At 46.2% G+C, this 16,368-nt stretch overlaps 1 protein-coding gene across 11 annotated transcripts in view; it reads left to right on the top strand.

The window, feature by feature from the left end:
* The window catches only part of PLXNA1 (plexin A1), a 424,561-nt gene that overhangs the window by 323,848 nt on the left and 84,345 nt on the right, over positions 1–16,368 (top strand). For all 11 annotated transcript variants that reach the window (XM_077325380.1, XM_077325387.1, XM_077325383.1 and 8 more), the window contains exons 11-12: positions 5,849–5,945; positions 7,364–7,554. In XM_077325380.1, the coding sequence (XP_077181495.1) occupies positions 5,849–5,945; positions 7,364–7,554 (288 nt within the window). The remainder of the gene's footprint in view (positions 1–5,848; positions 5,946–7,363; positions 7,555–16,368) is intronic.

Here is a 16,368-nt window from a genome sequence, read left to right as displayed (position 1 = left end):
GCAACAGCCACAAAGCCCATTGTATTTCCATCTGGAGAAACACAACAGAATGATATATTTATTTTTTATTTATTTATTTATTTGGATTTATATACCGCCCTCCCCGGTATATAGCAGCCCTTGTTTAGAGGCAAGATGTGAAGGAAAGGATGTAGATGACCACCCCTCACTTTCCCTATTGCAAGATTAGTACAAGCTTATTTCAGAGTTAAAATCTCAGTATTGTTGACGATAAAACTAAATGCATTTTATAAACTGTCTGGATGGCGATAGCTCTTAATGATCCTTCAGCTTTTTGCCTGTGTATTAGCTGCTCGCCTAGTGGCTGCAAGACACTTGTGTCTTGAATATTCATTGCTTGGGTTGTGAACCCTCATTTTGTTTCTATCATTCTCCTGTGCCATATGTTGCTTCGAATCTCGATACGTCTTCATTACCGCTGGGAAGGATCTTCTAAGGATGGAGAGCATGTATTAATCTGAGGCAGCCCTGTGAATTTCATCTCTCCCTTCCTTTTGTGTGAGTTATTTGCTTCAGGGCAAGTAACTGAAGAGTTAAGTAATCTACCAAGCCCCCCAACACACACACACACCCCGCCACCCGAATCAGAAGGGAACTCATTTCCAAAAGGAGCCAGGGCAGAGAAATGCAAATAAGTGTTTCGGACAGCTGCAGGCTGTATGCCTTCCTGAGATGCCAGGGCCCCAAATGAGACATGTCAGAGTACAAATTGAAAATGCCAATTTCACTTATGCTGCCACGCTGCTCGTCACAGCTAAATCCTTCTCTGCTGCCCCCCACCCCCCCATACTTCCCACTTACTGAATGATGGTTGCTTCTTCTTAATGCAAATGTACCTAGCTTCCTGGGTTATTCTTGTAGGGGGCTTCTTATCTCTAATTAGAGGGACAGAACTACAAAGGAGTGGGATGAAAATGTATGCAGAAACCCTCCTCCTCCATCATACAAACATCAGTTATCTGCAAATTCTTGTGATCATATTCACCTTGTGCACACAGACCTTAGCAATGCATTTTTCAGAACTTTTGATTAATATTTTAGTGTTCCCTGGGCTATTTGGGTAATGGAAGTTGTACCATACACAGCTGGACTTTCCTGGCCCTTGCATTCTATAGCATGTGGGAAGTTGCTTAGGCCTTATGGGGATAAGGCCTATAAGATTTCAGGGGAGCTCAGAGTTGGCAAGGGACCTCTGAAAAGGACTTCAAGACATGGGTGCTGACCTATTTTGTTAATTTTGTCTGGAATATTCAGAGGACAGCAAAGTTCATTTGTGTGGTTATGTGTGTGTATGTGTATTTATGTCCTGATTTTTAGTTAGATTGCCTTCCAACGCGGTTTACAGTTCAAAAGCAGCTGCTAGGATTTAAGGTTTCATTTTTGTTGCTGATTTATGAGTGTAAGAAAACACTTTTGCAGAGGGGACAGGTTATAAATGTTAAGAAATTCGATCCATATCAGTCTGGCTTTCGACCTGGCCACGGGGTGGAGACGGTGCTGGTCGCCCTGTTGGATGACCTCCGTCGCCAGCTGGATAAGGGCGGGTCGGCAGTGCTGGTTCTTCTGGACCTGTCGGCCGCTTTTGACATCGTGGACCACGAGCTGTTGGTCCACCGCCTTGCCGGCACGGGGATACGGGGCACAGCGTTACGCTGGATACGCTCCTTTCTCCAGGACCGGACCCAGAGGGTTGCAGTGGGAGATGAGTTCTCGCGTTCCTATAGACTCCCTTGTGGGGTCCCTCAGGGTGCGGTCCTCTCCCCCACATTATTCAACATCTTTATGTGCCCTCTGGCCCAGCTGGTACGGAGTTTTGGACTGGGTTGCCACCAGTACGCTGATGACACCCAGCTCTATCTCCTCATGGACGGCCGCCCGGACTCCCCCCCGGAACCATTCGCCAGATGTTTGGAAGCAGTGACAGAATGGTTCGAGCAGAGTCGCCTGAAACTCAACCCCTCCAAGACGGAGGTCCTGTGGCTGGGACGTAGGGGGCAGGACCAGGAAGCGCGCTTACCCACCCTGGCAGGGACGCAACTCACCATCACGTCCCAGGCCAGGAACTTGGGTGTGGCCATTGATGCCTCCCTGATTTTGGAGGCACAGGTCAAAAAAGTAGCGGGCCAGGCGTTTTTCCACCTTCGCCAGGCCCGACTATTAGCGCCCTACCTGTCCCCCGAACACTTAGCCACAGTGATCCATGCAACGGTCACCTCCAGAATAGATTTCTGTAACTCGCTCTACGCGGGCCTTCCCTTGTCCTTGATCCGGAAACTTCAGCTAGTGCAAAACGCAGCTGCTAGGGTCCTTACTGGCACATCTTGGAGGGCCCACATCCAGCCAGTGCTGAGGCAGCTGCACTGGTTGCCAATTGCTGCCCAGATCCGGTTCAAGGTTCTGGTTCTAACCTTCAAGGCTTTACGCGAGTTGGGACCCACATACCTGAGGGACCGCCTATCGCCCTATGCCCCTCGCAGGGCCTTGCGCTCTGTGGGTGAAAACCTGTTGGTCGTTCCCGGCCCTAGGGAAGCACGCCTGGCCTCGACCAGGGCCAGGGCCTTTTCGGTCCTGGCCCCGACCTGGTGGAATGAGCTCCCGGGAGAGCTGCGGGCCCTGCGGGATCTTTCAACATTCCACAGGGCCTGCAAGACGGAGCTCTTCCGCCAGGTTTATGGTTGAGGCCGGGGCTGATAATAGATCTATGCCTCCCCCGGGGACTCGGGTTCTGGACCCGAAGCAAAACATCATCAGGACCTCCTCTCCACCCGCTAGTAGTGGGAGGGAGGGGGGGGAGTTGAGCTGCCATTCTTGCCATGCCGGCAATATTGGCAATGTTATTATTGTTTTATGGGGTTTTAATGGGGAATTGCGATATTGTTACCCGCCACGAGCCGCAAGGGAGTGGCGGGCTATAAATCTAATAATAATAATAATAATAATAATAATAATAATAATAATAATAATAATAATAATAAAATATATATTTTTAAAGAAATGGGCCAATGCCCCATTCAATCCACCACTCTGTGTCACACAGTAGCCAAAACCCAGGTGCCATCAGGAGGTCCACCAATAGAATATGCAGTGGAATATGCAGTAGAAGTCTCGCAAGATGCTGTGGCTAGAGTTGTAGCTGGAGATCTCCTGGTATTGCAGCTGACCTGCAGGTAACAGAGATGTTCACCTGGAGAATGTGGCCACTTTGGAAAGTATGGCATTGCACCCCATAGAAGTCCCTCCCCTCCCCAAACCCCACTCTCTGCAGGCTTCACCCCAAAAATCTTCAGGTATTTTCCCACCCCAAATCTGGAAACCCTAGCTATTGGAATCTGAATGAACTCTGTGAAGGTGACTATAGATAATTATGGGAGGCATCAGTCTCAGATACTAGCCTTCTGCTTGCATCCCACCACCACCACCACTACAAACACTTTTCAGTTACTGGCTTCAGTGGCTGGACTGTATGGTGTTCCTACCCAGGAATGGGAGTTTCCCTCCAAGAGTGAAAATGACCTGGGTAATTTACCTTCCTCAGAAGATACTCAGTAGCTGTGGAGGCTAAGTAGGCTTAATAGAGGTCTAGGAGTAACTATGGTGCTTTGTACCACATTGTCATTTTGATCAAACCCAGCTGATGTCCTGCTCCCTTGCATGTTCTTGGATACAAAAAGAAAAATTTTGAGCAACGTTGTCCTCCTTGTTTCTTCTAACAAAATGATTGGGCACCACTGACTGCCATCTTTGATACCTTTGTGTAGCTACATTTTACTCATGGGAGAATACTGTAGAGAGAATCCGAGAGAAAGAGAGATTTGGGCCAGTCATATCTGCATTTCCCTGTATGGCATCAAACCCTGAGAAGATGTAAATACATGTTCATGACATTCTTTAAAAATACAGTTTATGGTTTATAAAGATGTTATTTTGCATGGGAGTGTTTGAAACACCCTCATCACTTTTGCTCAGGAGTTCCTTTGGGGGGTAGGGTTACCTTCCAGTTTGAAATTTTGTGCTGTTTGAATGCTTTATAGATATCAGTTATCACTGAATTAAGCACAAAAAAACCTGTGACAAAAAGCCAAGGAACAGAAACCAGGAGGTTAGTTGGGGAGCAGGGGGCTTGAGTTTGCCATAGGGAGAAGTAGAGAGGGACGGACACATGCTGCGGTGATCCTTGTGTCACAAGACAACACAGCCAGGGGCTCCTGGAAGGGGTGGAGGGGGTGCTCCAAACTGAAGAGAGCTGATGCTGTAGCATTCAGGGCTCCCTAACAGACTCCAGCAAGCCATGACTCTTTCATTTAATCTCTCCTGACACGCCTGTCATTTTCTCCAGAGAGAAGCGGAGAATCTCTCGCCGAAGGAGGTCATTAGCTGTCAGGGAAGGTTCCGACTGCCTTCCTGTCTTCATATCGATTAAGCCTCCACACGCGTGCAGGCACTGTGGAGGGAATATTGATGGGGCTGCCAGAAGTTTGGCTTGGGCTAGAGATTGGGTGTATCTTTCAGTACTCGAGAGGAAGGGAAGGGGCATGTGCTGTCAGATGGAGATATAATTCCAAATTTGTGTCTCTCAGAAACCAGCCCTCTCAGAGACCTGGCCTGCCCTAGGTCTGCTACATTTTCATTTCCTATATGGGAGCTTTGTTTCCTGTACTCCCGTGGAGGCAGAACCCAATATTGCCAGCTCTGGGAAGCAAAAAGCAATGCTCCAACTGTTGCTTAGTTTTAGGTGTCACCATTGTTAATTGGTCACAAACACTCCTGTTTCTATCATAGAATCATAAGAGTCGAAAGGGACCTCCAGGGTCAACTAATCCTAACCCCTGCACAATGCAGGAACTCACAACTACCTTGCCCACCCATGGTGACCCCAATTTCATGCCCAAGTGATCCCTCCACCAAAAATCTCCAGAATCCAGCCTGGCCTGGAAGAAATTCACCGACCATCCCACAGAGGCAATTTGCAATTCCCTGGGTATGCAAGGAAAGGCCACAAGAGACAAACACTGGCACATCCCTTCCTGCCCACCCACTCACAATCTGCCTAAATTCATAAAATCGGCATTTGTGTCAGATGACTATCTAGCCTCTGCTTAAAAACGTTCAAAGTAGGAGAACCCACCACCTCCCAAGGAAGCCTGTTCCACTGAGGAACCACTCTGCCAAGAACCTCTTCCGGATGTTTAGCCAAAACTTCTTTTGAATTAATTTAAACCCATTGGTTCTGGTCTGACCCTCTGGGACAACAGAAAACAACTCCGCTCCATCTTCTATATGACAGCCCTTCAAGTTGAAGATGGTTATCATCTGAGGAGCAAATCTCTGACTATCTCTGTATGCTGATGAATACATATTAGAATCAAATAATATTAGTTGTTATTGTATGTATATGCTGACAACATTGCAACATTGCACACTAAGAATGTTGTAACATTGGAGACTTTGAAATTCTATTTGTTATAGGTTGCGTATATTTTGGTTGTCCTTTACCAAGTTCTACATCAGTGATATGAAAATATTAAGTGTGTAATCTGAGTAGAATTTTGCACATGATCTGAATTTAGTTATATTATGGGATGCAACATGAAACTGGGAAGGCAAGGAAGATTGTGCTGCTCTCAGAGGAGGAGAATTTTGAGGGTTTTGAGTCTGCCCAGTCCGTCTTGCTCTTGGCCTGTGGTCACAGGCAGCAGCGGATTCAGATTGGTGCTTTTTGGAAAGAGGCAGAATAGTAAAGCTCCCCTCTGGTTTGATTCTTGTTCCTTTTCTGTACTTTTGTATGTAAGGGTGACTAATAAACTCTTTGTTGTCTCTTCTCTGGCAGTATTTCTATGAAGGGAATGACATCAGTGACCTCCCAGTGAACCTTTCTGTGGTGTGGAATGGGAACTTCATCATTGATAATCCACAGAACATTCAAGGTAAGTGATGGACAGATAAACAACACACCCTCCGGTATATCAAGTGTTCTTCACAAAGAGCTGGTGGCAGCTAGCATCAGAAATGGAACCAAGAAACCCTTTCTGGTGCAGAACCTGTAAACCATCTTCCTTACTTACTCTATGCAGGGCTACCCTTGATCCTGACCTGGAAATTACATCTGGTGTAGAACGCAGCTGCGCGGGTCCTCACTGGGGCCCCATGTAGGGCTCATATTCAGTCTGACTTTCAGCAGATGCACTGGCTGCCAGTGGAGTTCCAGATCAGGTTCAAGGTCCTTTAAGGCCCTATGTAAACTATGTAGACCTTTAAGGACCTACATAGTCCTGGCCCTGTGTACCTGAGTGACCGCATCTCCCAGTATGTTCCATGGAGTGTTTTGTACTCTACGAATACCAACTTGCTGGAAATCCTTGGCCCCAAAGATACTCATCTGACCTCAATCAGAGCCTGAGCTGGTGGAATTAGTTGCCAGTTGAAATCCAGGCCCTGAATGAGCTGTCAAAGTTCTTCAGGGCCTGCTCAATGGCCCTCTTCCACTGGGCTTATGTTGAGGCCATGGCTGTTTGTGAATGATGTGGACCTCCCTCCTCCTCCTTGGAACCCCCCCCCCACCATTTTAGGTTCTCCCAGTCCAGCATAGGGGATTTAAGAGGGTGGGGAAGAGTATGGATTTTAACTAGATTATTATTTATTGTAAACAAAATATGGAGCAGGCTGAAATGCAAGTCTAGGAAGCACTGGTTTCATATCCTACTGTTTAGCTTTTCTTCTTTCCACCATGTTATATTGTCCATCCTCCACAAATGACATATTGTTGTTCAGAGACATTATCTCTGTACTCTGGCTGTACTAATTAATATCACTTTCTGACCAGCAGCCATTTTTGAGGTAAAAGGCATATATATATATTTTTTTTTGAGGTAAAAGGCATAAATAAAGCAGAATGACATAAGTGAGGTTGTTTTTACTAATGTGGCTTCCATGAGATGAACTGACGACATGTCCGTTCTTAACAGAGTTAGGTTCTCTAACAAAGAATACTCTGCATGGTTACTTTCAAGGAAATCATAAGAATTATACTGGGCAGAATTATTTCGGGCAGAGTTCAAACCAATTGAAATTTCCAATCTTAACATGTCTTGGATTCTGACTCTCAACTGAGATCTAGATGTTATGAATCTGCACTGTAAGCTCCCCGATGGCCCCATTTTTTAATGAAGCTGATAATGGCGGAAACAGGTGGGTGGGTGGGTGGGTGGCGGAAACAGGTTCTTGGGCTGATCAGGTAAGTAAATGGGGACAGTTATGCCCTGAGTTTCCATTTTCAGAAATGACCAGTGCAGTTCTCAGCACAGCTTCCCTTTGTAAGCAAGGATTTGTGTTTTCCTGTTTGCAGCTCACCTATACAAATGCTCAGCTCTGCGCGAAAGCTGTGGGCTGTGCCTTAAGGCCGATCCGCGATTTGAGTGCGGCTGGTGTGTTTCAGAAAAGCGGTGTTCCCTGCGCCAGCACTGCCCCGCCTATGAGAGCAGCTGGATGCATGCCAGCAACGGCGACAGCCGCTGTGCAGATCCCAAAATAATCAAGGTAGGCTTGTGTTGGTTGCGGAGATAAAAATTTATTCTCACTGCTCAGCGGGAAATTTTATTTTATAAATCATGTAAAAAAAGACTCAAGACTTGGACTCAAGGCAACTCTGTTGGCTGCCTAGATAACCCCTCTTGAATAATTCAGTTTTGCATAGTTTGTGGAAACCCAGGAGAATGGAAGCCTTCCTGACCTCCTCAGGTAGGATATTCCACAAGGTGGGGGCTCCAATGGAGAAGGCATATGGGTTTTGCTCATTCACAGATTGGCATTTGCAGAAGGCCCTGCTCCTTTGATTAAAGCTCTCAAGGGGAACATAGTGGGAGAGGTGGTATCAAGAGCTATGACAGTCCATGGCCATGAAGGGCTTTTATACTTTAAATTGATACTGGTAACCAGTGGGCAGCCAATGGAATGACTGCACTGTCGGAGTAATATTCATGCTCCATCTAGCTCCCGATAGCTGCCAAGCTGTTGGATTGTATACCAATTGCAGTCTCCAAGTTCTGGAATGTGGAAAGCATGACTGAGAAGGTTGGCGTAGCTCAGAAGGGGCATGTGCTGGTTCTGATTGTCTAGGACTATCTCCCACAATGGAGCTACTTTAGTTCCTCGATCTGCTTCACTTTCTGGAGTCTCTTTATTCAGGTGTAGAAGATGGGTTAGTCTCCCCTTTTCCCATGATCTGTGAGTGAACATAAATATAAGGAACTGTTATGGCTTTTAGTCCTGTGGGATGATCCAGATAGGTATGAAATAGAGAAATGTGTAGAATTCATTCTGATGCTTTATGCCTAACTCTTATTATATTTCCCCTCCTCCTCCTTGTGACAGTTTTGTTTCCTGTCTGTTTGTAGAGTGGAGATAGATAATGGCTATATTCAGGCGTCGCAACAAACCCCCTGATTTGTGTGATGAAAATGAGCCAAAGTATTGGGCTTCGTGGGTTCTTCCTTTCCTGTGCTGTCACAATTGCAATCAAGGGAGTCTTCTGTAAACAGCAGTTTGTTGTGACATCTGAATTGGGTGTTTTGTTCCTTGCTTCCAGACTATGATTCTAAACCAAAATCAAATCGAATTCAGATGTCACAACAAATATTGGTTTGTTGAAGGCTTCTTATGCCGAAAGCCAGCGTAGTATAGTGGTTAAGCATGGCGGCCTTTAATCTGGAGAGCTGGGTTTGATTCCTCGTTCCTCCACACACAGCCAGCTGGGTGATCTTGAGCCAGTCACAGTTCTCTCAGAGCTCTCTCCTCACCTCACAGGATATCTGTTGTGGAGAGAGGAAGGGTAGGCGATTGTAAGCCACTTTGTGACTTCTTTGGGTAGTAAACAGCTTAGTGCATCACTTGTATGGATAAAGAAAGACTTAACTCCCATCCATTCAGGAAACCATTCTAGAGCTGTCAAGAAACCACGGTATGAAAGTAGTACTCTCCAGGGATATCCCCCCCTGAAAGTGAGAATTTAATGCTCCTAATGAACCAGTGGGCTAGGCAGCTGATATGATTGTTTTTAAGACTGTATGGCTTATAGTTTTATTACTTTTATTTAAACTCTGTATTTATTATGTATATATGTTTTATAAACTAAATGTTGGACGCCACCCTGAGCCAGCACGCTGGGAGGGGTGGGGTATAAATTGAAAAATAAATAAATACACAAATAAATTCTAAAGTGTGACGCAGGCAGATGCTACAGACATTTTCTGCATTTTCAAGCTATTAATTTTCAAGGCACAGACGATGTATCTAAATTGTTTGCACCACACTGAGAATGAATATGTATCTTTAATGCAGAATCAAGTGATGAAAGTTGCCATAGCAGAGCAAGGAATGGTTTATGCTTAGTCTTCATGCTGGTTTCCTTAATATGTGCTCAGGGTTCATTCTTGAACCTAAACCCAGTCCTTTCAGTGGGAGCTGTCAGGATTTCTCACAATTCCTGATCAGTAAATTATGGGATGGCAGTCTATCTTTTTTCCATCCTCTGCCACCCTTCCTTTTACTTCCTGAGGGCTGGTAGTTTGTCATCTCTCGTCTCTGACAGCTTTTATGACCTTCATTTAATAAGGCTGTGTATATTAATGTTAACATGTCTGTTGGGCCAGGCTCCAAGTGCATTAAGAGGGAATGGTGGGTAATTCTATTTGATATGTTCTATTTACCCACGGATTGCAGGCTTTGGTGGTGTTAATTACCCAAATCTTAGCACAGTATCTAATCTATTTGGGTTTCAGTGTCTTATCTGATGAAGGCTGGAAATTAGAGGAGTGTCTCTCATGCTCCCCAAAGCTGCTAGCTTTTTATTGCTTATTGGCATTGTGGGGCACTGTGCTGGCCTTGCAGAGTAGGTTAACTCCTCTGAAGGCCCCTGCCCGCCACTCATTCTGACGCGTGCAAGTGTCTGCTTTGGCAAATTAGTACTTCTTTAAAAAGAAATAATGGCTATGAAATGGGGAGGATGACAGGAAAAGTTTAATGGCCAGGATCACTGCAGGGGTGACAGAAACACTTAACAGCCAAAATCACGGATTCCGTGTCGCAGATTCTCAGTATAATAAGAATAGTTAGCATTCTTTCCATTCTCATTTTGCTTGCTTGGGTCACCTTTAGCACAGCATTCTTGCTCCATCATACAGACGAAGGAATGGGGTTATGGACTGAAAGAGTAATTCTACCTGAGGAATTTAAGGCTAAAATTGTGACATAAAATAGGACATCCTGGATTCACAGCTCCGTCTCTTACACCGCACTATTCCATATTTAGGGTAATGGTTGCTCGGAGATGGAAAGGGCTGTGACCGTCCATCGTAGACTTTCCATAGGCCTAAACTGTGCCTTTTGGGTGATTTTCTCCGTTGTCTGTACTGTTCTTTCAGTTGGGAGAGATGTTCCCGTTATACAGTCTAAATCTGCTCCTTGCACAGATTGTACCTATTTGTAGTATTTATTTATCTATGTTATTTATAGTCCACCATTCATACAGGGAATCAAGGCGGATAACACAGTGTAAGTCAGTGCGGTCAATAGGACGGGACGTTTGGTAAACTATGTAATAGAATTAAGATCATGGAAATTAAAGCCAAGTAAAAAATTTTGAACAAAGCTGAAACAAAGCAGAAATATTAGCATGGCATGTTAAACCATAAAGAAATTGCATAGTAGGAGAAACATGCCAGCCATCAGCTGTCTCAGCAATTAACTCTTTGTTATGGCACTTTTAAAATCATCAGTCCATCTGTCCTTTTCCAGCAAGGCAGAAGCTTGTATGGGCTCTTAAGCCCGGCATGTCCATGGGCCCCTCCACTGTGCCTACCTTCCCTTCCTCTCAATTGACAGCTATGCTGGAGAGAGCTGAGAACAGTTGAATTCATAAAGCTGCCTTATGCAGAATCAGACACTTGGTCTATCAAGATCAGTATTGTCTACTTTGACTGGGAGTGACTCTCCAGAGCCTTAATTTGAGGTCTCCAGGGTCTGAGGCTGAGTTTTTTTGTATCATCTGTTGCCTGGTCCTTTTGCCTGGAGCTCCTGGGGATTGAACTTGGGATCTTCTGCATGCCAATCAGATGCTCTACCAGTGAGCCATGGTCCCTCCCCTAATTCTCTCTTTCTCCCCTTTTATCCCATTGCCATTGGTCTATCAAAAAGGAGTGCAAACAAATCAGGGCTCTGCTCATTCAAACTCTCCTCCCAGCAGGAAATGGAAGTTTGTCCCAGAGGTCCTTCGGACATTGCGTTGCCCTTCTTTCTTTCCTGGCACTTCTTCCTATTCTGTCTTGCTTGCATAGCTGGTCTTGGAAAGAAAGGGCTTGAAACAACAGGAAGTAAAGCACAGGAGGGTTCAGCACCCTTCACCCACATGTGCCTTTTGTTGTAAAAAATAAAGCTGCCCACCCCATCTGAGTGGAGCAGAAGGCAACTCCCACCACAGCTAACATGGCCCTAACTCTTGCCAGTGCTCTCAGCTTCTCCTTAATGACCACGTATCTCCCCTAAAATGCAAGGAACTGAAGCTACTCATTTTTGAGATTGCAAGTAATGAATATTTAGGGTGTGGGACATCAGAGGCTTTGAAAGCCACAAGCATTGCTGGATCCATATAACAGCAAAGGAATAGATATAACACCTCTTAGTAATGTTGAAAAAAGACTCTTGCTCCTTAGGTGAGAGAAAGTACTTGGACAGCTGGGGGAGGCGGGGCAGTAATTGTGCGGCTCAGATGAGAAATATGATCTCTTTCCAAGATGATCTGATGTTCGTTAAGAAGCAATGGATTTCTAAAGCAAGGAGAACATTCAGAGACAGGGTGAGACACTTCCCCTTTCAACAAGGGGGTGAAGCTAAACTCCTGCATTGTGGTTAAATTCATTGTACCAGCATTTGATTGGGAGGTCCTGGCTGTGCACAGGCCAACTCTGACATTCTTCCACTCGAAATACGAGTTCTACAAAGAAGGGAAGATCAGTTGGTTAACCTGAAAACATAATGCAGCGTCAGAGCTACTAAATGGGTTCGATAACACCTGCGCTGTGGACCTGCCGCTTTTGGGAGGGTGCCAGCATTTGGTACTAGTGCTGCTCTCTGCATCCCTAAATAATTAAAACGGAATTAAGAACCTGCAGCACTAATTGTTAGCCCTGCACAAGGAAATCCAGGGAATGCCTTGAGGCTTGCGCTGTTCTATTCTGGGGCTTCTCTGATTGAAGTCTGGAAGGCCTCGTGGGCTTCAGGAGGAGTCAGCGGTAGATCATGAAAATGGCGCACTGCCTTGATGGACATCATATAAGACCTGTGTGAATCAGTGTACTACTATAGTAGTTGGTGTCAGTCTAGGAACTTTGCCCTCCAGAGCTTGTGTGGAGACTTTGGGCAAGTCACACGCTACTGGACAAGCCTCCTTCACAGGATTGTTATAAATGAGAGGAGTGTGATATAAGCCACTTTAGGTCCCTGTTGGGGAGAAAGGCAAGGTACAAATCAGAGGTCCCCAAAGTTGTGTTTGCATCAGCTGCCCACCACACCGCAAGAATCTTCATACTATGACTGAAGTCAGCTGTCTTTGTGACTGGCCCTGCCCTGCCCCCTTCAGCGGCCAAAGTGTGGTTGTGCCCAGCATGCTGGGTCTGAGTGCCAGAGGTATCGGGCTCAAAACGGTTGGGAGCCCCGGTGTAAAAAAGGCAAATAAATAAGCAAGCAAGCAAGCAAGCAATTCAAGGAGAAAGGGTAGAGAAGAGCAATGATAATAGAACCTGATAGAAAGATGAAAAGCAAGTCTATCCTCCCAGGTTGCCACATTATGGGCACCAGTACTGCTTTGACTTTCAAAAGGCTTGTCTCTCGGCTGAAATAAGAAGTGCGGCTGCCACACAGGAACATGACAAAGATGGATCAGAGCTATCTCGTCCGGTAGAGCCGTGTGCCTCAGGCCCCTTTCAGCCCTTGTAACTGCCATGTTTTCTAGGCTGCACTAGCAGATATTTTTGAAGCTGGAATATTTTTTGAATGTTGGTTTTATACATGCAGCTACAGAAAGGCCATTCTGAAATGGGTGATTGGTGCACCCAGATGGCTAGTGGATGCCATTATCCCTGGTTATGGTCATTGGTGTATGTCTTGCCCAGTTCCTTCATCGGATTTGAGAGAACGTACACTGAAACCAATTAGCAGAAGAAGGTTGCTTTTAGCCAAGGCCGTAGCTGGGTGGGAGCCTGTCTGTGTGGGGAGGGAAGGAGCCAGATTTCCTTGCCAGCTCTCACTCCCATGTGCCTTGTTTAGCAGTGACCTCCCTGCACAGCGTGTCAAACAGTGTCAACTTTTTTCCCAGACTTGCTGCTCCCCAAACATGTGGCCCTTGTCAGTTTTGCTGCAGTGGAGGGGAAATCTAACATGCCGCAGCAGCCCTTAACTCTAATTTAACAATACCAAACAAACAGCCGCGGCTCACCAAACACTCCAGAGGTGCCCAATTTAGGAAAGAATGACTCGGGTTGCTTGCTGCAGCAGCTGCCTTAATGAGTTCTGATCCAGGACTTTGGGAGATGATTGGATTGAGTTTAAGCAAACGACAATCCCCTGAAGCTCAAATCGGTTTGACAGTTGTATAAATCCTGAAATGTGGCATGCAATTGCCCTAGGCCTGCTTTATAAGTTACCTTAACTTGAGCGGCCTGCAAGACAGAGAGCAAAGCTGGGAGCTGGGGCTTATGGGTTTCGGCTACCCGATTCCCCACTGGCTTTGCGCAATCCATGACCTTTCTGCCTAGTGGTAATTTTCCACACAATCTCTTTTTGTAGCTTAGTCAGTGGAGTGTGGTGGTGTTGGAGGTTTGAAAAAAAGAAAAGTGAGGACTCTGTTGTGTTTAATGTCAGATGCTGTTTCCTTGCCCAGGAACCTCGAAAGGGCACTCTTTACCTTTCAACCAATGACTGGAGGAAATGGCTGTCAATCAATTTGCTTCTTTCCCTACAACCCGCTCCCCCTACCCCTGAAATCTAGTGTATACGGTGCAGAATATTTTGAAGAAGGTGATTTAAAAACCAGACCTGACACTAATTCTGGGACCCAAACTTCCCTTTTGGGGTGGCTTCAGAAGACTGTAAGAGGAAGATGTGATTGAAGAAAAAGGAGAACAGACATTGGGTGGGATCCAAACTAATTTCCACTGGTTCCCCTTTCCCGATGTCATTCCTCAGGGTCCTTTGTTGGGGCACCAATTCATAGACATTAGTTAGCTGCAATATGTGTTGGAGGGAGGAACAAAACAGCACCATTCCACCACTGGAAAATCTGGATCCAACCTATCAGGTGCAAATGGAGTGTTCTAGTACAGTGGTCCCCAACCTTTTTATCACTGGGGACCAGTCAGCGCTTGACATTTTTACTGAGGCCTGGGGGGGGGGTATTTTGCCGAGGGCCACCGCCACCCGAGCCCCTCATGCTTTCCCGCCGGTGCCCCTGACTTCCTGCCGCCCACTGGGGGCCACTGCCAGCAGCAGCTGTGCAGTGCTACGCCGAGGGGGAGCCCCGGCCATGGCGGCTGCTGGAAAGCACCAAGGGTGAGCTGGCGGCAGAGTGGCAGGGCAGCCCCTGAGGCAGCAGCCAGGGAGGAGGACGAGGAGGAGGCATGGCCCGGTACTGACTGGTCCCCGGACCGGGACCGTTTCACAGACTGGGGGGGGGGGGACAACTGTTCTAGTATACTGTATACAGTTGACAAATATGAAGGGGCTGCAGCTATTCAAAGGTGTGTTGCCTTGGGGTCGGAATGCCACCTGCATGTTGAACCTAGGCCCACTGTTATCATGAGCAGTTTGTTATGACCAGTAGATTTTGGAATGTCATCAAAAGGCGGCAGGTGATTAATTAGTTCCAAGGTCATGTGGAGTCCGATTTTAATTTTTTGTCTTGGACACAAAATTGTCTCAGGCCAATTGTATGTGCGCTTCAGGATCTGTGCTGGCTCTCACTATTATATAAGCAGAATAAGTTTCCAGGTCAGAGCACCAAACATTTGGGGCTCCCACACAACTTTGAAATCTCTTTCCTACTTTATGATTTTATCCCAACAATTCTAATCAACGCCATGTGTGTCTCCTTAACAATACAATCTGTGCAAGAACAGACAGTGGGGAAACTCAGCTGCCTCATAAATATAGAAATCCCTTCTCCTGGATTTGTGCCAGAGCCTGGGCATTTCCAAAGTCAGTGTAAGCCTTTTCCATTTGGACAGTGTCAGAAGGCCAGTGGGTTTTCTGCTTAGTAATATTTTTGAAAAGTACACCTGATCTGTTTTTAGTGGGTTATCTACTCTGAGCATTTGGAAACTGGCAGGATGCAAATGTGCATAAATAATGAGATGCAGTCTTTCTAAAGGTTGCCACTTCCCAGCAGCATCTAGTTTAGTAAAAGGCAGGACAGGTTGTCCCGAGTCCCAGCAAGGACCACTGAACCATCAGTTATAGTGTTGCTAGCTAGGTAAGCAGTCAGCAGTCGATTTTGCTAGTCTGTCTCTGTTATTCCAGTTCATGGCTGGTGGCCATAGCTGAAGCTCTTTTTTCCCCTTGGCCTGGCTTGCCTGGGCTTGGGGTTGCCAGTGGCCCATCACAGAGTCTTCCCAACTAGATGTCCATTAATCCTCTTTATCACTTGCAGGTGTGCACAGAGTACCAGGGCCAGAAAAATGTGGTGTAAAATTGCCTATAATTACCTTGTTAGTGGCAGTGGTGGGCCTGTGCTGCACTGCTCATCCGTCATCACACTGGCGTTTGTCAAGCCACACCTGTCCACATTATTGGGAATCATCCTGACAAATGAGCCGCATCATGCTCTGCTGGGGCTTCCTTCCCCAGCTGGCGTTGGCAGAACCATTCATGTGTTGGGATATACCAAATCTGGTTTGGGCAGGGAGGAGAGAGTATCTCTCTATAAGAATTCACTGGCATTCCTCTTGTGAGGAGAGTGCTGAAGGAATGTCTGTGCCTCTATTAACCTGCAGTGCAAAAGAGTAGAGCAGCTTCTCTGGGAGCATCCACTGCCTTTCTCAGGGGGCTAAACATGCAGAGGATTCCAAAACAGTAGGATAAAGAGGTCTAGTTATTTAGAAAGGCTCTGGTTCCTGTGCTCCTTCCATTTTTTCCTTTCATGCTAAACTATAGCCAGGTAGCAAAATATGATTTGCACTGGTCCTTTGCTCCATGCCAAGATGGGAAGGCACGGTCAAACGATTTGCTTCAAAACAGGAAGCCGGAGAGTTAATCGGGGTTGTGCAAAGGTAAGAGGGAGCAGTGCGTGAGCCTGAGGCATACTCA

This window comes from Paroedura picta, chromosome 3, assembly GCF_049243985.1.
Source record: "Paroedura picta isolate Pp20150507F chromosome 3, Ppicta_v3.0, whole genome shotgun sequence".
NCBI classification, from domain to species: Eukaryota; Metazoa; Chordata; class Lepidosauria; order Squamata; family Gekkonidae; genus Paroedura; species Paroedura picta.
The sequence above is the reverse complement of the archived record's forward strand: the minus strand, read 5'-3'. Positions and strand labels throughout refer to the sequence as shown.